We start from the raw sequence: 21,858 nt of genomic DNA on the forward strand, positions 1-21,858 counted from the left end.
TTACTTCCTGCCCAATAGTGCATAAGGCTACCAAAGCCCACTTCATTTGCAATGCTTGCATCATTCCTCCATCTATGCAGGCATGGGGAGAACAATCACTGCTGGTGGGATGTCACCCTGGCAAAATGAAGAGCAAATGAAAGCATATTTGAGATATTGGGACCAAGCCCCCTGCACATTTCAAACAACTTTGCTACAGACTTGCAGGGAGTGCCTCTTTGGGATATTTTTAAAGGAAATTACATCACAGGGTGAGAAAACAAAAGATGATCTTCCATTTGGGATAATTTACATTGCTGATTAAACTTCTGCTTTAAAAAGACCACTATTAGGAAATTATTGTACTCTAATACCTGTATATGACATAACATTTAGTATAGGTATGTATAGTCTGTAGTATCTATACTGATAAAGTGGTCAGAAGGACAGGTGGATAAAAGGATATCTACTCTACAAGACCACAAGGCAAAAAAAACAATTACAGTGGCTCCTGCCTGTCATACAATACAGATCACTGATGCTGCAGTTTGTGAACACTGTTTGCAAGAATGCAGTGCGATCAAAGGACTCAGCAAAAAAGTATTGCTCTGAGTGAGACAAATCATACAAAAATCAGAAACAGATTTTGGCTGTCGCTCAGTGATTGTATCAAAGCATGTCCTGTGACAAAATGACCTCACCTACCCCATAGCTGGCATCCTTGTCTTCATAGCACTTGTACAAAGTACCATGCAGCACTTGGCAAACCTACAGCCCAATTCTAGAAAAGTCAGCTGGTCTCCTAAACAGCCATCTACACCCATGCCTAATAAGGTGACATGGTGTTGGGAGGACTCTCTGCCTTCCCATATTTTCGAGGCAAGAGGAAAGTGATTTTTTACGAGAAACTGGCTGTCTAGTTAGTAGTGGTAATTGGAGAGCTCCCTAGCAGGTTCATGGACAACAATGCATATCTGAAACACCCAAAATAAAACAAAAAAAAAATACAAAACTAAATACAGAATGTTTTGGGTGATTATTAAATAATAGGAAATATAGGTCAAGTGACTACATCTTTTATGCTTAGTTTGCTGAAAGTGATGTAGCTTGATATAGCTCTTTGCAGGTTACTATATACCCCCCACCTGCTGCCGGTGCTGTGATTTAATGTCCTGTTCTGTGATGATAAAGTGTGAGGAGCTGTTGATACAGAAAATTGAAAAGATGAGTCTTTTATAGATGCAGGAACTTTTCTGGTGGACGTCACCACAGATGTTGATGCCGTACTGCTAGATTGGACATCAGACGGAGTATGTTTGCCTTTTCCTGAAATCGTGTGGAGCAAAGTTTCTGGTGGCTTGGTCTTAGCTGAACTGATTAAAAATGGCATCCCTGTATAAGGAGATGGGCTAGAACTTCTTGATTCTGTTGAAAGAATGGTATAGTAATATCAATAAATACCTGATGGCAAAATAAATTATTGTGAATACAATATAAACTTGTACTTTTGCTTACTTGTCTTTCTGTGTCAATATTTTTATTGAAACGCAGAACAATACAATGCAACTGTTTGCCCGCGCAGGGGTTTCAAACCAATAGGTTAACATATGTCTAAACAGGTGATGACTATAACACTTTTAAATCATTATAGATATTCACAGTTCGGTCATGTGACAAGGCCACATTATGGCTTCAATGTCCCGGGAGCAGGTCTTTTGCTTAGTTGTCTTTAACTCGAATACAACTCATTTTCCTTTTTTAATTTAAATTAGTATTTACAACACATAGTAGAAGAGTTACAAGCATAACAGTATAATTAACTTGTTATATTATATAACAGACCAGGAATATGGATGAGTGGAACACACTCAGTTTCTGTCATAGGTGAGATTGGTAAACTAGAAGTTTGGGTGCCAAATCCCAACCCCACTGAAGTCAATAGGAGCTGAATTTTCAAAAACAGTAAATAACATAAAATTCTTAAATCTCTGCACCTGGTGGGTTTATAGACAATAGAGCCCTAGGGAAAAAAAACTATAAATGATTACTGTGCATTTTAAAAGTACTATATCTTTTCCCTGATAACAATTGGGCAAACACACTGTAACCTGGATCACTACTATTGACTGGATCACTACTTGGTCCTCTTTTTTAATCATCTGCCATATGCTGTATCCAAATTTGGTAGATCTGTACCTATGATCCGCTGTCCTGGTTTCATCACACAAGACAGGCACTTCTTGTACGCCGTCCTGCAGCTGACATATCAGACTACAGCACATTGGAGTAGAACACTCTTAATGATGCAGCAATAGAAATTGACCAGAAGCCATGGAGCAATCCAGCCTCATTCAATCTTGTAGGAAAAACAATCTCTGCTGTGCTTTTTTCACTAGGAAACAAGTAGTTTGAGACAATCACAACTTCTTTGTAATATGCACACCCACACATTTAATAAAGTCCACCCTTTCCACCTCTTCACCGTCTATACATATCGGATAATTATTGATTTTTCTTGAACTCCCATAATCCACAGTTTTTGCAGTATTAAATAAATCATTTCTGTACACCACTCAGCTAAATGTTGAACTTCCTGCTCATTAGCTGTCCCGTTGGTATCCTGAGTCCAACTAAAGTGGTAGCATGAGCAAACAAATTTTTACACTACTTATTCCATTGCCCTCCCCTCCTTGTCCTGCAGATGGCAGAAGGTACTGAGCATTGGATGCGCAGTTCACTCTTGAGGACTGACCTGTGAGAGAGGACTGCACATGTGTGGGTAGGTGTGAAAGAAATGATAAATTCTGTATAAAAATGTATTCCATTTTGTAATGCTTTGCTTATGTGCTACACACTGCACTCGTTGTGCACAAGGCACTAATAATGTTTTGATTATGTATTTTCATTCTTTCTAGTCCTAATAAGACATTAGCCTGTCTATGTATTGCCCCTTGTTACCAAAAAAGTACAGTTTTAATATTAATGTGATACCTATGTAAATATGTGCATAAAAAAACTTCAATTGTGCTGAACAGGAATTTGGAAAGTTTCTGTGTGTATCTTTTTTGTCTGTTACTTACTGCAGTAGTAGTTATTATTATTAATGCAGGATTTATATAGCAGCAACAGTTTACACAGCACTTTCCAGTAGTTATTATTAAATTGGAACCACTAATCAATATGAGGATTAGAAGTGTCTATAAAATTCCCAAAGCAGTTGGCGAGCCAGCCAGGAGGGATGTACAGGAGACCCTGATGATCCGAATCCAGGAGATTGAGACGTTTTGTGAATTTCTGATACTCAGCCGGTGAGGTAAGCCCTTTGCTTATGTTTGAGTTATCAGATTTCCTTGATCAGTAAGGCAATTTAGGGACAAGGGGTACCTATTTTACACCCCTTAATCGAACTGTATTGACTGTTGGTTGTACAGTATAATATGTTGTTGTCCACTGTCCATTGGATTGATATAGATAAGAAAAGGAAGAGTACTGCTGTTACTGGGTTATATGAAGTACTCATTTGCTGTAATATTTGTTTAGAGGCAAGAGGGTATAGACCCATGTAGAGATGGGAGATGACTGACCAGTCAATATGGGCATTATGTTAAGTAAGAGAATGAAGGGCCATCCATCGAGGTATACTCAGTACCTTCTGCCATCCGCAGGAGAGCGAGGGGATGGCAATTGAATAAGCAGCATAAAAAGTAAGCATCCTTTTACAAAATGGTGCATGTTAATGTACTGAAGAAGCTGTAATGCATAGGGAAGCATTTGGCAAGGATGAAATAACTTTTTAATTATATGAAAAATAACTTTTGAAATTATAATAGCATGTTAACGTTTATATGGGATTTTAGTAATTGAACTCACATATACATAACTGTATTTGGAGCAGCATTTGGGGGACACTAGCTTGATTTTCCCCATTGGTCACCCAGAGAGGAAAGAGAAAGCGATACAGAGGGTGCAGGGACAGCCAGAGTAAAAAGAAAAAGAGAATATTAGGACAAAGACTTAAAGAAGCATGGTGGTATCGGTTTGCGTGACAGTAAAAAATTGCTTTCCTTGGTATTTCCTTTGATTGATTGCGTAGTGTTCCTGGCATCCTTCCTGATCCAATGATCTACCTTACATCATCGAGTGCTATTTGACTTTCTTATTTTCACTAGAGGTGGACTCAGTTTGGTGAGGGCAGAGTGTTGTTTTTGGACATGGTGAAGTGGAGCATGCACTTTTTAATCTTTGGAGCACATGGAATGTACAGAACACCAAGCACCACATTTACCTATAGGACTCACTTGGACTTTTGTTACATTTATATGTATTTTATTTTGAGTGGATATAGTGTAAGAGAGGTGTTCTTTAGTTTATCTGGTTAACAAAAACTACTGTTGTAACTTGTTTTGCATTCTATATATAAGTTAAAGTAGCTTCTATATTTTATTAGCAAAAGTATAATTCATGATCAGATATAAAATAAATTAATATCATACAATACAAAGAAATATTGTCAGAAGTGAATCTAATATAACGCATTGATTTAGATATTGCTATGAAATGTAAATGTATGTATAATGATATAGTTGAGTTTACTGACTTGGCACATTAACTTACCATGAACCGAACTTGTTTCCATATCTGAGATTTCTGAAGTCTCTGAAGTCATCTTCAGCATGTGACCAGACACAATAGCAGACTCAATCCGTGCCCAGTAAACAAAGTATGACTGAACTACCGAAACACTGTTAAGGAGAGGAACAACAATAGTAATTCTGTCAGTTCTTTTGCAGACAAATGACCTGTATGATGTAAAAAATAATTTATAAAAGAAAAAATGTATTCTTGGGTGGAGTATGTGTATTTCATGCCTACCATACACACACTATGCGTTATGTCTTCTGATATTTAGAACTAGGAAATCTAAATGCTTAGATTAATTCAACAGCTAAATACAGAGGTGAAAAACAAGAATCGAATCCGTCTTACCAGCTAAACATAGTTAAATAGTTAGTCATGTTGAATAAAGACACAAAGCCATCCAGTTCAACCCAATGAGAAATAAAAAACAAAACACACACACAAAACCTCCATATACACAATCCTTTACCCACAGTTGATCCAGAGGGAGGCAAAGAAAAAAACCCAGTAAAGCACGATCCATAATCTTAACACCTAAACACAATTTTGCAACTTTAACATGTGTTAGTAAAACCGTACATATCATCACAACTACATTGTACATCCTGGTGAATTATACCTTGTTTTTTTCAGGACAAATTGGGCTTTTATTTGGTGGTAAATGGTAATGGATATCTCCTGATTTTTTTTTTTTATCAAAGGAAACCTGGCCCAAAATAGTTACAAAAATATTTTTTTTTAATTTAGCTGTGTGTTTCTTGTTACTACTATAACCTACCACCAAAGAGCAACCCAAAATAAATTCTCCAGGTCTTGATAATCTCAGAGATACTATATATGTGTATGTTATTTGTTGTTTGTACCTGTACTACAGCCCAGAAACAATAGTGTGCATTTTGATTTTGTGTTTTTTTTTACCTAAAACACACTGACACCATTTTTTTTTAAATCTGTACCTTTGACCTTGACCTTTGGCTCTGACCTTGACCCAAACACTAACCCTGGCACTGAACTAGATCAAACCTTGAGCTAGGTATTTTATTTTTATTTTATTTTTTAATATTTATTTATTCAATCTTTTTTCTTTACAAACAGTTGTTTTTTTTTTCTCTATGCAAGGAGAGAGAGTGATACAATGTATCTCTCTCCTCCATTCAGAGGGGAAAAAAAACAAGGGGGCGGGCTTCACAGTGAACATTGTGATAGCCAATCAGAGGCTATCACAGCGATCATGTGACCTGGAATCGGGAGTCCCGGGTCCCGATCGGACCCGGGACTCTCAGTGACACCCTGGTCTTTGTGCTGGTGTGCTCGCAGCACAAAGACCGATACGCAAATATGCGGCCTCACAAAAAAAAACCCAGTTCTGTGAGGCCACATATTTGTTTGACGTTGACGTCAAGGGGTTAATTTCCTATTCTCAAGAGAGAATAAATTCAGTTCCTCTAATCTTTCCTCATAGCTGATCTCCTCCATGCCTCTTATCAGTTTGGTTGCCCTTCTCTGTACTTTCTCCAGTTTTGGTGAATTGGTGCCCAAAATTGAACTGCATATTCCAGATGAGGTATTACTAATGATTTGTACAGGGGCAAACTTATGTCTCTCTCTCTCTACAGCAGTCTATACCTCTTTGAATACAAAAAAGGAGTTTACTTGCTTTCAAAACCACAGCTTGGCATTGCATGTAATTATTAGGTCTATGATCTACTAGAACACCCAGGTCGGCTTGTAAGTTGGAGACATCCTGTAAGGACGTTATTCCACTGCACAGCTTGGTGTCATCTGCAAAGACTGAAATTGTACTTTTAATCTCCGACTCTATATTATTTTTAAATATATTGAAAAGTAAGGGTCCTAACACTGAACCTTGGGGTACACCACTAACAACCCTGGACCATTCAAAGTATGAATCAGTAACCACTACTCTCTGAATACGATCTTTTAGCCAGTTTTCTATCCATTTACAAACTGATTTTTCCAAGCCTGTAGACTTTACCTTACACATTAGCCGTGTGTGGGGAACTGTGTCAAACACTTTTGCAAAATCAAAGTATACCACGTCCACCGCCACTCCTTTGCTATAGTCCATACTATGCAGCACTTGTAATGTCCACTATGTAATCCTTCTGGCCGGCGGGTGCTATGCGTGATGGCATCACATTAGTTACCATTTGACGTGTTTCCTCATAGGTTTGCCATCAACGTTAGTGTGGAGTAACATCAAACGTATGACAAAATGTGTTGGGTGGTACCTAACATGACGTCATTATACACAGCGGCTGCTGGCTGGAAGGATTACATTACAAATTACAAGTGCTGCAGCTTATGGATCATTGATTCTGATTTATTTTATATGGAGTGAAGCCGGAGGCATTGGTGGGATTGAACTATCCACTGCTGGCATGTTTGGGGTATATCCCTAAAGCGTTTTCGGATTCTCATTTAACTGACAACCATAGGTTCTGGTAAGGTTTCAACCTCACTCCTATTTCTATTGGATTTCTGGGAACTTCTTCTGGAGCTTTAAAACACCTTGTGCACTCTTGTAGACTGTTTTTGAGCACCTGAACACTGATTGATATTAGAATTATTTATATGTGTGTTTATTTAAAGCGTTACTAAACCCAGGACCCAGCATTCATTATATCTGGTCTCCCACAATACACTGAACATGGAAATGCAATTATTTTAGTAAATGTAAACTGCTAAATACCTTTTCTCGTCAGCAGTATTGTGACTTCTATCAGTGTCCAGCTGAGCACTGGTTAATCTTGTAATAGTTTTCATTCTCCCCTGATTGTCCTATGAGGCTGCATAACCCCTGACCCTATGTCTGGATAGTGCTGATTGGCTAAACACATGCACCCTCCCAAGAAAAAAAAGTCTCTAGCAATAAACACCAAACTGAGCATGTGCAGCTTGCCCCCCAAGGCTCTGTACTATCAGCAGATGGATTGGGGACAGTAGAAGAAGCTGAGGATCAGAGAAGACAGGATCAAACAGCCTTTTTACACAATTTGAAGGATTAACCCCTTAGGTTCCACAGTGAGTATAACAAGCATGCTTTACATACAGACTGATTTTACTTTTGTGGGTTTAGTAACACTTTAATACATCATGTATGATTAACGTCTTCCCTCCGGAGGTACGCATATATGCGGCCATATATAAACAGTTTTTTGTGCTGAGAAAACACACTCTACACGCTCCCAACACAGTTACCGGCAGGGACCTGAAAGCTCCCGATGCATACTTGTGATCAGGAGCTTTCCAATCATGTGATCGCTGTGACTGCCAATTGCAGCGGTCACATGATCGGAATGCCCTACTCCACCTCTTGGCATTCAGAGCCTCTTAAAGGGCCAGGAGGTGGCACTGGTAAGGGGTTAAAGGTGTCCCTAGTAGTACAATTTTTTTGTTATTACCTAGGCCAGATATCTTTTGCCACCCATCACAGCTGGTTTGGATGCAGCTCACCCAATTAAGCGCACACACACACACACACTCACACACACACACACACACACACACACACACACACACACACCAGAGACCACCAAACAAAAGAAGGAAATAATCCCCTTTCCCCTACAGTTATGTAGCCTAACTTAACCAGAAATGTCCAGAGGTGTAGAAAAGAGGGAAGCAAAATAATAAAAACGTATAACAATTTGTAAATGTTGAGGCTTGCTGCTACCCCATTGGCCTGCTGCCATAGGCACTGGCCCACAGTCAGCCCTGATGATGGCCTCACTTTTCACTGTAGATAATCTTGCTAGTAATATAGTTTTTCTAGATAAAATGTAGTTTGTTGTACATTCATTATTTTAAAGATTTGAAATATGTAAAATGGGTTTACTGCAAAGTGCAATTTGCAAACCCATCTAACATACTGTATTTCTGCACAAATAAATAAAAAATCATCACCTTTAGAACAAAATTATATAAAGTGAACACATTGTTATTAATGTTTTGCCAACAAAATGTGAAAAATATGAACAAATACTATCTTCACTGGGGACTAAATTATTTTTAGATGCCTGAAAACTACAGGAAAGCATTTCCTAAACTCAGAGTGTTTTAGCAACGCTCACAAGAACTTAATGTCTCCAACTGGCTGATCGGGTGACTTCCACACAAAAGACAGATTTCTTTTCAAGGACTTGTCTGAATGGGTCACTGTGTCTCCATCTTCAAAGCAGCGCAGTAGCTTAGAGCCAGGTGGAATAAACACAAAGGATCCAGCAACTTGGTCATTCAATACTCTACGAGCTTGAAGGAAAAAGCCCATAAAATCCCTGGTGCTTCTTACTGTTACTGCCAAAGGAAGAGGAAAAATGTTAATATACATTCATACGTACACTTACTACACATATATATATATATATATATTTATATACTGTATATATTCTGGCACATGCACCTTTCCTTTTTATCAGTGATCAAATCTGGAAAGTTCTAATCACCTGTTTGGAAACTGTTGGTATTAATGTTGCACATAAATCATACTGATCTGGTATATCATTCGGCACATGAAATAGTTGGTCTCTAGATCCCTAAGCAAGAAAGGTAAGTATATGTAGCACCCTCTAGTGTGATACTAGTATAGTGTAGTGGACTATAGGTAAAATCATTGTGCATGACTCATGGTGGTTGTGTGGGTATGTGGTTGAGGCTGCGTTGTTGCAGGTCAGCAGATTGTGGCTCTGTCGCCTACTCCAGACTGTGGAGGTCCATGGAGCCTTCCAGTGATCGGTTGATGGGAAGGGGTGGAGACCTAGTCTGTATGTTTATGGCAGTCTGGCCAATCCCACGTTTGGAGGCCCTGGTGGAGTGGTGGACTGGCGCATAAATATAGGAGAGTCAGGTGGAAGATGGAGTACCGAGGAGACTGTCAGTGCCTAGGGGGTGTCCCCTAGGTTGGGGGTGGGGTGCGGCCTCCAGACTGGGTTCAGGCTGGCTTGGAAGGATACATTCAGTGGTGAGGTGTGAATTGGATCGAGACTTGGAGCAGCAGGGAGCAAAGAGGACAGTGTAAGTATAGCAGCACACACTGGGATCTGCAAAGAGAAAGACTGCCACATGTAGCAAGCTTTCTAAGGACAACACAGGGCTTAATCCAGTATCCCATAATCCCTATTCCTTATACAAGCTGATTTCCCCTAATAAAACAACAAAACCAAGCTCATGGACTGGTCATTGTCTTTGGATGCAAGTGTCAGGGATCACCGCCGCGATGGGCTTGGCACAGGCGCAGTGCACCGCCATGTGTCGGAATGCGGGCACTGAGACCTGGCCAACCGCGGCGAGTGAGTTCGCGCATGCGCAGTAGGCACCGCGGGCGTGCGCGTGGCACCAAGGACAGCGCAGGGCAGGATATTTAAATGGCCCTGAGCTGTCATTCAGTGCCTTCTGGTCTTACCTGCATCCTGTATCCTGCAAACCTGTACCTAGTAAGTTGTTGACCCGGATTGTTCTTGACCTGCTGATTTCTCCTGCCCAGACCCTTGCTTTGCCTGACCTCTCTTCTGAATGCCCCCCATTAGATCTGACCTGCTGTTGCTGACCTGGCGTGTGACCCGACTATTCTCTGCCCGCTGTGTTGTACCGTACCGTCCTCTCTGTTACCGACTCGGCCTGTCTGACTTTGCACTTACTCAGCCATCCATCCATCCCATCGGGGTCACCCGACCTCCTCATATCAGGCTCTCCCCTGTTGGAGCCCCTGGCGAACACCCCTACCACTGACGGGTGTACTCCGTAGTCACGACCTGGTCTCGGGGTACTCCAAGTCCATCCCCACCATCAGGGGCCCTGGTGAACAAGTACTCTGGGGCTTAGATTCCACGCTCTGGGGACACCTGACCAGTGGAGTGCTAGTGGTGCCGCTAGGCGGTCCGTTACAGTACCAGAAGGCCATGACTGAGCCTCGAGGAGGACCCTCCCCGATGGAGGAAGTTTGCACACACCTGGCTACCCTGACGCAAGCTGTAAACGTGTTACAGGACAGATGTTTGCAGATTGAAAACCGGTTCCAGGCCTGCACCATACATGTCCCTGTTTCACAGGCCCCGGCTCCTGCACCCCCGGCCGTAGCAGCCCATGAGCCAGCTCCCGGGCCTTCCGCACCACTCCCTGTGGCGGAACCCCGAGTACCCTTACCAGAGCGCTTCCACGGGGACCGCACACGCTTCCGGTCGTTCCATGACTCCTGCCTGCTCTATTTTGAACTGCAACCATGGACCTTTCTGACGGAATCAGTGAAGGTGGGGTTTGTCATCTCCCTGTTGCAGGGTGAACCCCAAGACTGGGCCCACCGACTAAGGGGAAACAATGACCCACATCTTGTTTCGGTTGACAATTTTTTAACGCTATGGCCATCTTATACGATGATCCACAATGGGCAGCCTCGGCCGAAGCCACATTATACACGCTCCGACAAGGCCGTCGAGCGGCAGAGGAATACGCCTCTGATTTTAGGCGTTGGATGGGGGACACACGCTGGAACGAGTTTGCACTATTGCATCAGTTCCGTATGGGCCTGTCAGAGGCCCTGAAAGATGAGCTCGCCCGGGTGGAGGTGCCCGAGACATTAGAGGACTTGATTGCACTAACCATTAAAATTGACCGTAGACTACGGGAACGCAGGTTGGAGAGGTCTGGTCAGGGTCGCGGAAATACCTGGGGGTCATTCCAAGGGTCCAGTCAAACAACTAGGCCAAACATCCAGAACCTGCCGTCTGAAGATGCTCCCGAACCCATGCAGCTAGGCCTGGCACGGCCTAAGCTATCTCCAGAGGAACGCCAGCGCAGACGCTCCCAGAACCTGTGCCTCTACTGTGGTGAAGCTGGTCACATGGTACAATCCTGCCCGCAGAAACTGAGTAAGTTCACCTCGTCTTCCTTATCTATTGGCAATATGAGTCTGTCCCAATACTTAGTTGTGCCCCTCTCCTTTCAGCTTTCAGAAAGGACCGTGGAGGTGACGGCCATAGTTGATTCGGGGGCATGCAGCTGTTTTGTGGATATCAATTTTGCTCACCAGCAGGGTATTCCCCTCCAACCAAAGGAGAAGGGGTTTCACATCTTTTTGGCCGATGGTTCCCGGATAAAATCAGGGGTGGTTAACCAGGAGATCCCTTCTATTGTTACCGCCATCGCCGGCCAGCACCGGGAACTCCTCCGCCTGGATGCTATCACATCACCCCTTTTCCCAGTCATTCTGGGGCTCCCATGGTTACGGGCCCATAACCCCCAAATTGACTGGGAAACTGGGGTAATCTCATTCCCTTCCCCATACTGTCGGGAACTTTGCCGCACTTCGGGCCCGGAGGTCCCCCAGGTCCTCCTGTGCTCTGAAGGGGATGCCAACTTAAAACAGGTGATTCCTGCAGCCTATCATGAGTTTCTTGATGTGTTCAGTAAACGGGGAGCAGATACTCTACCCCCCACCGCCCGTATGACTGTCCCGTTGACCTGTTACCTGGTTCAGAGATTCCTTTTGGGCGAATTTTCCCCCTTTCTGAGCTCGAATTAGGGGCCCTGAAGGAATATATTGAGGACAGCCTCCGGAAGGGGTTCATCCGCCCCTCCACTTCTCCAGCAGGGGCAGGGATCTTTTTTGTAGAAAAAAAGGACAAGACCTTGAGACCGTGTATTGACTACCGAGAATTGAATAGGGTCACAATCAAAAATCATTACCCACTGCCATTGGTACCAGAATTATTCCAGAGTTTAAAGGCTGCAGTAGTATTTACCAAGCTGGATTTAAGGGGAGCCTACAATTTGGTTCGCATAAGGGAGGGGGATGAGTGGAAAACGGCCTTCCGCACCCATTTTGGCCATTTTGAATACCTGGTCATGTTTTTCGGGCTGTGCAATGCACCGGCTACCTTTCACCACTTCGTAAACAACATTTTTAGGGACTTCCTGGATATCTTTGTTATCGTCTACTTAGTCGACATTTTGATTTTCTCATCTTCCCTGGGGGAGCACAGGATACATGTAACAAGGGTGTTGGGGCGGTTGCGGCAGCATGGATTGTACGCTAAGGCAGATAAATGTTGCTTTGAACAGTCCAGCATTACATTTCTGGGCCTGATTATCTCCACCGCGGGGGTCGCAATGGACCCTCAGAAAGTCTCTGTGATCCTGGATTGGCCTGAACCCACGGACAGGAAAGGCGTCCAACGGTTTATCGGGTTTGCAAATTTCTACCGGAAGTTCATCAAAAACTTCTCGGGTCTGGTCTCCCCCATCACTCAGCTAACCAAGCTTGGGACCCGGTTCAGATGGACACCAGAGGCACAGGAAGCTTTTGAAGCATTAAAGAGGTTATTCACCTTGGCACCCATTCTGGGTCACCCTGACGCCTCCCTACCCTACATCCTAGAGGTAGATGCGTCAGAGAATGCGGTTGGTTCCATTCTATCCCAACGAAAGGGCACCAAGGTATTGCTCCACCCGGTAGCATTTTTCTCACGGAAACTTACCCCTGCAGAGAGAAATTACGATATCGGCGATCGAGAATTACTGGCTATCAAGACAGCATTAGAGGAATGGAGATACCTGCTGGAAGGTGCCTCACACCCCATCCTGATATTCACAGACCACAAAAACCTGGAATACCTGAGGACCGCCAAACATTTACGCCCACAACAAGCGAGATGGGCATTGTTCTTTTCAAGATTCCATTTTCATATCACGTACAGGCCGGGATCAAAGAACACGAAACCAGATATGTTATCACGCATGTACGATGACGCCAAGGAGGTCCCAGTACCCGACACTATTCTGTCCGCAGGGAACTTCTTGGCACTCCAGACGAACCTTCGCTCCAGGATAATGGGAGCATCCACAGCCATGTCAACCCCAGTTGGGATGCCCCTCCAGAACAAGGGGGGACTCCTATGGAGAGAGGATCGGATTGTGGTGCTAGAGGAAGCCCGAACCCTGGTCTTGGGACATTGCCACGACCACCCGATGGCAGGACATTTTGGCCCGGTCAAGACCCTGGAGCTTCTCCAACGCTCCTTCTGGTGGCCAGACATGGCCAAGGATTGTAAGCGCTACGTGGGCTCCTGTGTCACCTGCCAGAGGAACAAGCCTTCAAGGAATAAGGCTTGGGGTCTGCTGCATCCGTTACCCATTCCTGAACGGCCTTGGCAGAAGATTTCAATGGACTTTATAGTCGAACTTCCACCTTCACTAGACCACACAGCAATTCTCGTGGACGTGGACCGTTTATCCAAAATGGCCCATTTCATACCATTACGAAAGACTCCATCGGCAGCCGAGACGGTGCAAGTATTCATTCGAGAGGTTGTAAGACTGCATGGGGTCCCTGAAGACATCATCTCGGACCGAGGGGTTCAATTTACCTTGAGATTCTGGAGGGCACTGTGCAAAGCCCTGGATATCAAACTGTCCCTTTCCTCTGCATTCCACCCTCAGACTAATGGACAGACCGAAAGGACCAATCAGACCCTGGAGCAATACTTGCGATGTTACACATCATTCACTCAGGACGACTGGGTGCCACTTCTTCCTTTGGCGGAATTCACGTACAACAACGCTTGCCATTCAGCAACGGGGCAGTCCCCGTTCTTTTCCAACTATGGGTTTCACCCTGTCTTCCTCCCGGATTTGGTCCCGGATTGCCCAGTTCCAGCAACACAGGATGCACTAACATTTTTCTCTTCGAACAACAAGAAACTACAGGAAGCCATCAGTCTGGCCCAAGAAGACTACAAAAAGGCATTCAACAGGAAACGAAGAGGAGATCTGGTGTTGCGGCCCGGAGAGAAGGTTTGGCTGGCTACGTCCAACTTAAAGATGCTCTGCCCTTCAAAGAAGTTGGGACCTAAATTTATAGGCCCCTTTTGCATTAAGCGGATGGTCAGTGAAGTGGCCTATGAACTTGTTCTCCCTGATACACTCAAGATCCACCCGGTCTTCCATGTGTCCCTGCTGAAGCCAGTAATCCCAGATGCCTTCCCAGAACGAGAATCCAGACCCCCGGAGGCCATAACGGTCGAAGATGAAGAAGAATTTGAGGTGGAAACAATCCTGAAGTGCCGAAGAAGGGGGGGCCAGACCCAATTTCTTAATAAATGGAAGGGCTATGGCCCTGAGGACAATTCTTGGGAACCAGCCCATAATGTCCATGCACCCAGACTTGTCCGGAGGTTTCTTCGTGACCACCCATGGTGGAGAGATCGGGTGGGCACCCAGAAGTTGCCCGTAGGGGGGGGGCAATGTCAGGGATCACCGCCGCGATGGGCTCGGGGCAGGCGCAGTGCACCACCCTGTGTCGGAATGCGGGCACTGAGACCTGGCCAACCGCGGCGAGTGAGTTCGCGCATGCGCAGTAGGGACCGTGGGCGTGCGCGTGGCACCAATGACAGCGCAGGGCGGGATATTTAAATGGCCCTGAGCTTTCATTCAGTGCCTTCTGGTCTTACCTGCATCCTGTATCCTGCGAACCTGTACCTAGTAAGTTGTTGACCCGGATTGTTCTTGACCTGCTGATTTCTCCTGCCCAGACCCTTCCTTTGCCTGACCTCTCTTCTGAATGCCCCCCATTAGATCTGACCTGCTGTTGCTGACCTGGCGTGTGACCCGACTATTCTCTGCCCGCTGTGTTGTACCGTACCGTCCTCTCTGTTACCGACTCGGCCTGTCTGACTTCGCACTTGCTCATCCATCCATCCCATCGGGGTCACCCGACCTCCTCATATCAGGCTCTCCCCTGTTGGAGCCCCTGGCGAACACCCCTACCACTGACGGGTGTACTCAGTAGTCGCGACCTGGTCTCGGGGTACTCCAAGTCCATCCCCACCATCAGGGGCCCTGGTGAACAAGTACTCTGGCGCTTAGATTCCGCGCTCTGGGGACACCTGACCAGTGGAGTGCTAGTGGTGCCGCTAGGCTTAGGGATACCCACTACACAACAGCCCTGATGAGGGTAGCGCTACATATGCATATATGGGGTTTACATTATGGAGGATTGGTGCTATTGATAGGGTCACAGGAAGGGTAAGTGTTAAAGTTGGGGTTAGTGTCAGGATTAGTGTTGGATTTGGGCTTAAGGGAAAAATTTATGGGAGGGTTTGTGTTAGGTAGGTTAGTATGAGGGTTATTGTTAGGGAAGGTTTGTGAGTATTAGGGTTCCATGGAGGGCTAGTGCCTTAGTATAGTGTACAAAGGCTAGTGAATTAGGCCCACCATACATACTGTAGATAAAAATTTGTCCGGTTCAGCAGATACCAGCCGAATTTCGATCCATGTACTGTATGGGCTAGCTGGTTGTACACAAGTCAATCTATTGATTGCTTGTGTACAACCAGCCTGTCAGGTATTTCCTGAACAATCAGTGCTGCCTGCTCTAGCCAGCAACCCTTATCATTTTATTCTGCCAGGGAATTCTCCCTGTAGCCAACCATGGCACCCAAATCTTATTAAAGCAGAGTTCCACACCCCCCCCCCCCCCAGAAAATTAAAAGTCAGCCACTACAAATACTGTGGCTGCTGACTTTTAATATTAGGGCACTTAGGGCTCTTTTTAGACGGGACGGACCCGTTTAGCGAATTTGCTTGCTCAATGGGGGATCTCTCTGCTGATCCTCACTGAGCAAGCAGATGACAGTTCTGTGTCGCCTCCGCTGCTGCAGAGTGGACACAGAGCTACTTGCTCTAATCAATCGGCAGTCGGATGAAAACGGACCGCCTGTCCGTTTTCATCCGATCTGACAGACGGAAGGGGAATTGGATCTCCAAAAAGGGACGGATGGAGATCCAATTCCCCTTCCGTCTGTCAGATCGGATGAAAACGGACAGGCGGTCCGTTTTCATCCGATCTGACACACGGAAGGGGAATTGGATCTCCATCCGTCCCTTTTTGGAGGATCGGATGTCAGCGGGTGTAAACAGACACATGTCCATTTACACCCTCCGCTCCAAAGAGGAGAATAGAGGTTCTGATTGGGTCCCCCTGAAAAATGGGCAGGCAAACCTAATATCGGAACGTTCTTGTGTAACAGCCCTTACCTGTCCAGGGATCCAGCAGTGTCCTCACCCTGAACTTATTCTTCAGTTGAGTGCTGGCGCTGCCAACTTGACTAAGAGAAACCAGCAGTGAAGCCTTGCAGTTTCATAGCCAGTTTCTACTGCATGCTGTGCTTTGTGAATGGGCCCACAGTCCTCTGGGACCTGCAAGTGTCCCAGAGGGCTATGGGGGGGAGTTCACCGCCGCAAACTGAGCTGTAAGTGGGAGCGGGTACCTGCCAAAACCAGGTACCCGCTCTCCCCCAAAAGGTACCAAATGTGGCAGCAGAGGGGGGAAGGAGGCAGATAAGTGGAGCTGCCACTTTTGGGTGGAACTCCACTTTAAAAGTCTATAGGAACCAAATTCTGTAATTTGTGTATTAGGATGTGGAACATCAATTTCAACATCTGACATCCAACCCTAGCTTTTTGTATAAATATTATGTACATGCGCTTGCCCATCAATGGTGCTTGAACAAGTAAATTATATTCTCATGGAATATACTATGCACCCACAAACATATATGCATAGACTACAGCATATATACACAGAATTTACCAACAAGGGTGGTTTGCTATGTAATGCATGCTCCAGTGCCCATATGTACAGTATGCAGCCATGGCATCCCTCTAGTTTTTTTAGGTTTATCTAACCAATGTTAGCAATTTTATGTTTGCTTATTCTATAGCGGAAAAAAACGCACTGAGTGTGTGTGAATATCATTACAAGAAAATGCATATAGAGGAGCCCTAGTGCTTGACATACTGTAGAGATTGCAGTGATAAATACTTGTACATAAATTACCTTTTTCCAGTGTCAGCATAGTTTGTGGGGTTTTCTGACAAGCTGCTTATCTTGGCACATACACATTTTATTTCTTTGCAGACAATTGTGTTATTTTTTTTTTTTTACCTGTGCATTCTTTGATGCATTTTATAAGAACAAAAGGCAAAAAATCAAAACTATCCAGGTGTCCAAACAGAACAGCAAATTTGGACCACACTGTTGCATTGAACATCAGTGTATGATCAGTTAGATAGGTTCAGCAGTCATGATCCGAAAGCTCATGCAAGTCCACATGCATGATCCAAGAGTACCCTAATGGTGTATATGTGTTCTTTTTCATTTAGTATATCAGGCCCATTGGGTGGGAGAACCTTCTCATGGTTACCACCATAGCATGTCTTTTACATCTTTTTAGACCATCTTCACTATAGTAGATGCAAATTCCTAAGTAAAACTGTCCCTAAAGCACACATTGTGTCATTGCCAGTAACTGTGGGTGTAGCCGCCTGATGTTCTTTACTGTCACAGATCACTACCTTTTCCTAATGGAAAGATGGTTCATTGATTTGGGATGTCCTGAACAATGATGTGTCATCTATATATTTAGCAGAACAAACAGCAAACATTCTTTTTTGCCAACACCTACTGAGCAAATGCCGTCAGATGTTAATTAGCAGTTGGCAGCAGTGCCGAGTGAGGAGGTGAACTCATTTGTCTATCATTATATAGGATGCCAGCTGCACAAGTTAATTCAGCAATGTAAAAAGCTACATCTTGACCACTGTTTATTCTCATTGTGAATATGTATGGGTGAAGTGAGGTGGGCTTGTTTCTGAATATTCATGAAATGCCTCAAATCTATTATTCTATTAAAATGAAAATATACAGTATACTTTTGCAGGTTAGGGATCAATTGAGTTACTCTCACCCAGGAATCACCATTGCATTCCAACAGAAAAAATAGCTGAAAAATGTTGAAAGCTCAATTAAGGTTAAAGTGTTACTAAACCCACAACAGTAAAATCAGTCTGTATATGCAGAAAAGCATGCTTGTTATACTCACTGTGGAACCTTAGGATTTAATCCTCCGTATTGTGTAAAAAGGATGTTTGATACTGTCTTCTCTGATCCTCCCATTATTCTATTGTCCCCAATCCATCTCCTGATAGAACAGAAGCTTGGGGACAAGCTGTACATGCTCATTTTGGTGTGTATTGCTAGATATTTTTTTTTTCTTGGAAGAGTGCATGTGATCAGCACAGGACCAATCAGCACTGTCCAGACAGAAGGTCAGGGGTCCTGCAGCCTCATAGCACAATCAGGGGAGAATGAAAACACCTCCTACAAGCTTTAACCAGTGACCTACCGAACACTGTTAGAAGTAACAAGACTGCTCTAACTGCTGATAAGAAACGGTATTTAACAGTTTATAGTTACTAAAATAATTGCACTTTCATGTTGTATGTACTGTGGTAGACCGGATATAGTGAATGCAGGGACCTGGGTTTAGTAACACTTTAATATAAAAAAAGGAATAGAAAATAAAATTGTTGATTGCTCCAACAATCAGTCAAACTCCATCATTATTTTGCTAATGAATAATTAATGCAATAAATAATTTTGCGCTAGTATATATGAATATATAAACGTTCAAATCATAAGTCCAGAATAAAAATACCAATACCACAAAAAAATGTGCAAAAAACTTTTGTGCAAAGAAAGTGTCTAAATATAAAAAAACACCACCAAAAAACCTTGATAATATGATGGCAGGTCATCCATAGATATATTTTTAGAAACAAAATTCTGCAGCCCACCGATCCTCATAGAGCAAATAGCAAAATAAAAGAAGCTTTTCAAATTATCGGAAATCCACTTCTGCAAAAGACAGAAACCACCTTCAATTGTATCCAAGGAGGAAGATGCCAGGCACTCGAGAAAAACAGAGAGACTTCATGGTGCAATATTATAAAAGCCAATTCCTTTATTAGGTACTCATTGCACTTACTCAAGAGGTGTCCCAGCCTACACCAGCATCAACAGCATAGCAGTAATCACATAAAAACGAGCCTAGCTACTCAGCACATGCGCAGTAGCTGGCAGCCAAACGTAATGACGTCACATCAATCAAGCTCCGCCCTACGCGTTTCGTCATCGACGTCCTCACGGAGCGGATGGATGTGAGACGTCGCAACTTCATTAAATATTCACTTCACACGAAACGAACAGCTGATATCAATGGGGAATCACGCAGGCAAGCCGCCCCATGGATGACAGGAGTTCACAGAGGGTATACGATGTATATAATATATTTGCCATCACGAGCAAAAACATTAAAAAATAACAAAAGAAAGCAAATGAAAAGGAAATTAAGAAAAATCAATAATAATAAATAAAATAAATAAAACAAATAAATACATTAACGGACCAATACCTTCTAAGGCTGTATCTCAGAAAAGGAACTTAAAGGGCCAGTACCACATTAAACACAAATAAAGGGGAACTCTGATAATAATACAAAAATAATACAAAAAGTATACAAAAAACATACAATCTACCATATATCGTCATATAGCAAACAACTACATAAAAGTTTTATTTAAAATAATTAAAAATTTGTGAGAAAACAATTTAAATCTATGTCAACATTTAACCCAAATGGTTGCAAAGAATTTAATTCATAAATCCAAAACGTCTCTTTTTTGGATATCTCATTAACCAAATCCGAGCCCCTCCAATGGGGTTTCACCATCTCAATCCCATAAAAGGTGAGTAAGCTCGGATCACAATTATGTACCAATTTGAAATGTTTGGATACGCTATGTTTATCAAATCCTTTTATTATGTTTCTTATATGTTCGCCTATTCTTGTTTTTAAACATCTCCCAGTTCTACCAATATATCTCAAATGACACGGGCATTCTAGAGCGTAAATCACATGTGTTGAATTACATGTAATTAAAGATTTAATATCATATTGTTTTTTAGAAAATGAGGAACAAAATGACTTCCTTTTTTTATTATTAACAACCTTTACAGTCTTACAAACTTTACACTTCCTACAGGGAAAAAAACCATTTAAGTTAGGAAACAGATCAAACTTTTTTGGGGGTTCGATGACATTTTGGGCCAATCTCATCCTTAAAGACTTATTCTTTCTATAAATGAATTTCGGGGTTTTAGGTAAAAATGTATTTAATATATCATCTTTTAACAAAATGGGCCAATATTTTTTAAAAATTCGTTCAATGTTCTTGTATTGCATATTATAGTTGGTAATGAAAGGTACATTGTTTTCAAATCCCAAATGAACCTTTCTATTTCCAAGGAACGTCTCCCTGTCTCTATTACTAATCAAATTTCTTTCTTTGATCAAAAAAGTCTTATCATACCCTTTCTCTATAAATCTCTCAATTAACACCTCAGATTGATCAAGAAAATCTTTATTAGCACTACAATTTCTCTTTAATCTGGTAAACTGACTTTTTGGAGTACTATATAACCAATTTGGATGATGTCCACTAGATATAGGTATATAGCTGTTTTTGTCCACTTCCTTGAAATAAGTTTTGGTGCAAATTTGGCCATTATCTTTATATAGGATCAGATCCAAAAAATGTATTTGCTCAAAATCACTAATAACAGTGAATTTCAATCCATAACGGTTCATGTTGATATACTCCATGAAGGAATCAAGTTTTTCTCTGGATCCATCCCATACCATTATAATGTCATCAATATACCTCTTGTATAGCGCCATCTCTGGCCATTTATTAAAAATACTTTCTTCCTCCCATTTATCCATTACCAGATTTGCCACACTAGGAGCATACTTGGCTCCCATGGCAACACCCTTACATTGCTGAAAAAAAGTATTGTTGTACCAAAAGAAATTGTTATTCATCGCAAACTCAAGTAATTCAACAACAAATTTCCTCTGAGATCTTTTAAGGAGTGATTTGTGTTTAAGGGCCCATTTTACCGCATTAATTCCATCATTTTGATTGATATTAGTATATAAAGATTCTACATCTATAGTAACCAATATACAATTATCAACATTATGTAATTCTTTAAGAATGTTAATAAGATGTCCACCATCCCTCAAAAAAGCCTTATTTGTCATAACAATATTTTTTAGAAAAGTATCAACATATTCACCAACTCTTGCAAATAATGAATTAATCCCACTCACAATGGGCCTCCCCGGTGGGTTCTCTTTATTTTTGTGTATTTTTGGTAAGTAGTATATAGTAGGTATTTTAGGATGTTTAATCAGTAAATATTTTGCTTCTTTTTCAGTCAGTACCCCCAACTCTTTACCTTTATTGATAATACACTTTAATAATGATTTAAGTTTCTTAGTGGGATTTTTTGGCAAAATTTTATATGTATCTTTAAATTGTAGT

The 21,858-nt window shown here is 42.6% G+C and overlaps 1 protein-coding gene across 1 annotated transcript in view; it reads right to left on the minus strand.

Annotated features, from left to right (window-relative positions):
- REELD1 (reeler domain containing 1) overlaps window positions 1–21,858 on the minus strand; it is a 74,360-nt gene that overhangs the window by 12,319 nt on the left and 40,183 nt on the right. Inside the window, exons 3-5 of the mRNA XM_089670485.1 lie at window positions 8,712–8,934; window positions 4,594–4,721; window positions 1,125–1,404 (exon numbers count right to left, since the gene is read on the minus strand). Of these exons, the coding sequence (XP_089526611.1) occupies window positions 1,125–1,404; window positions 4,594–4,721; window positions 8,712–8,934 (631 nt within the window). The remainder of the gene's footprint in view (window positions 1–1,124; window positions 1,405–4,593; window positions 4,722–8,711; window positions 8,935–21,858) is intronic.

Source organism: Staurois parvus, unplaced genomic scaffold (assembly GCF_062004578.1).
Source record: "Staurois parvus isolate SC_StPar_1 unplaced genomic scaffold, SC_StPar_1.0 ptg000090l, whole genome shotgun sequence".
Taxonomy (NCBI): Eukaryota; Metazoa; Chordata; class Amphibia; order Anura; family Ranidae; genus Staurois; species Staurois parvus.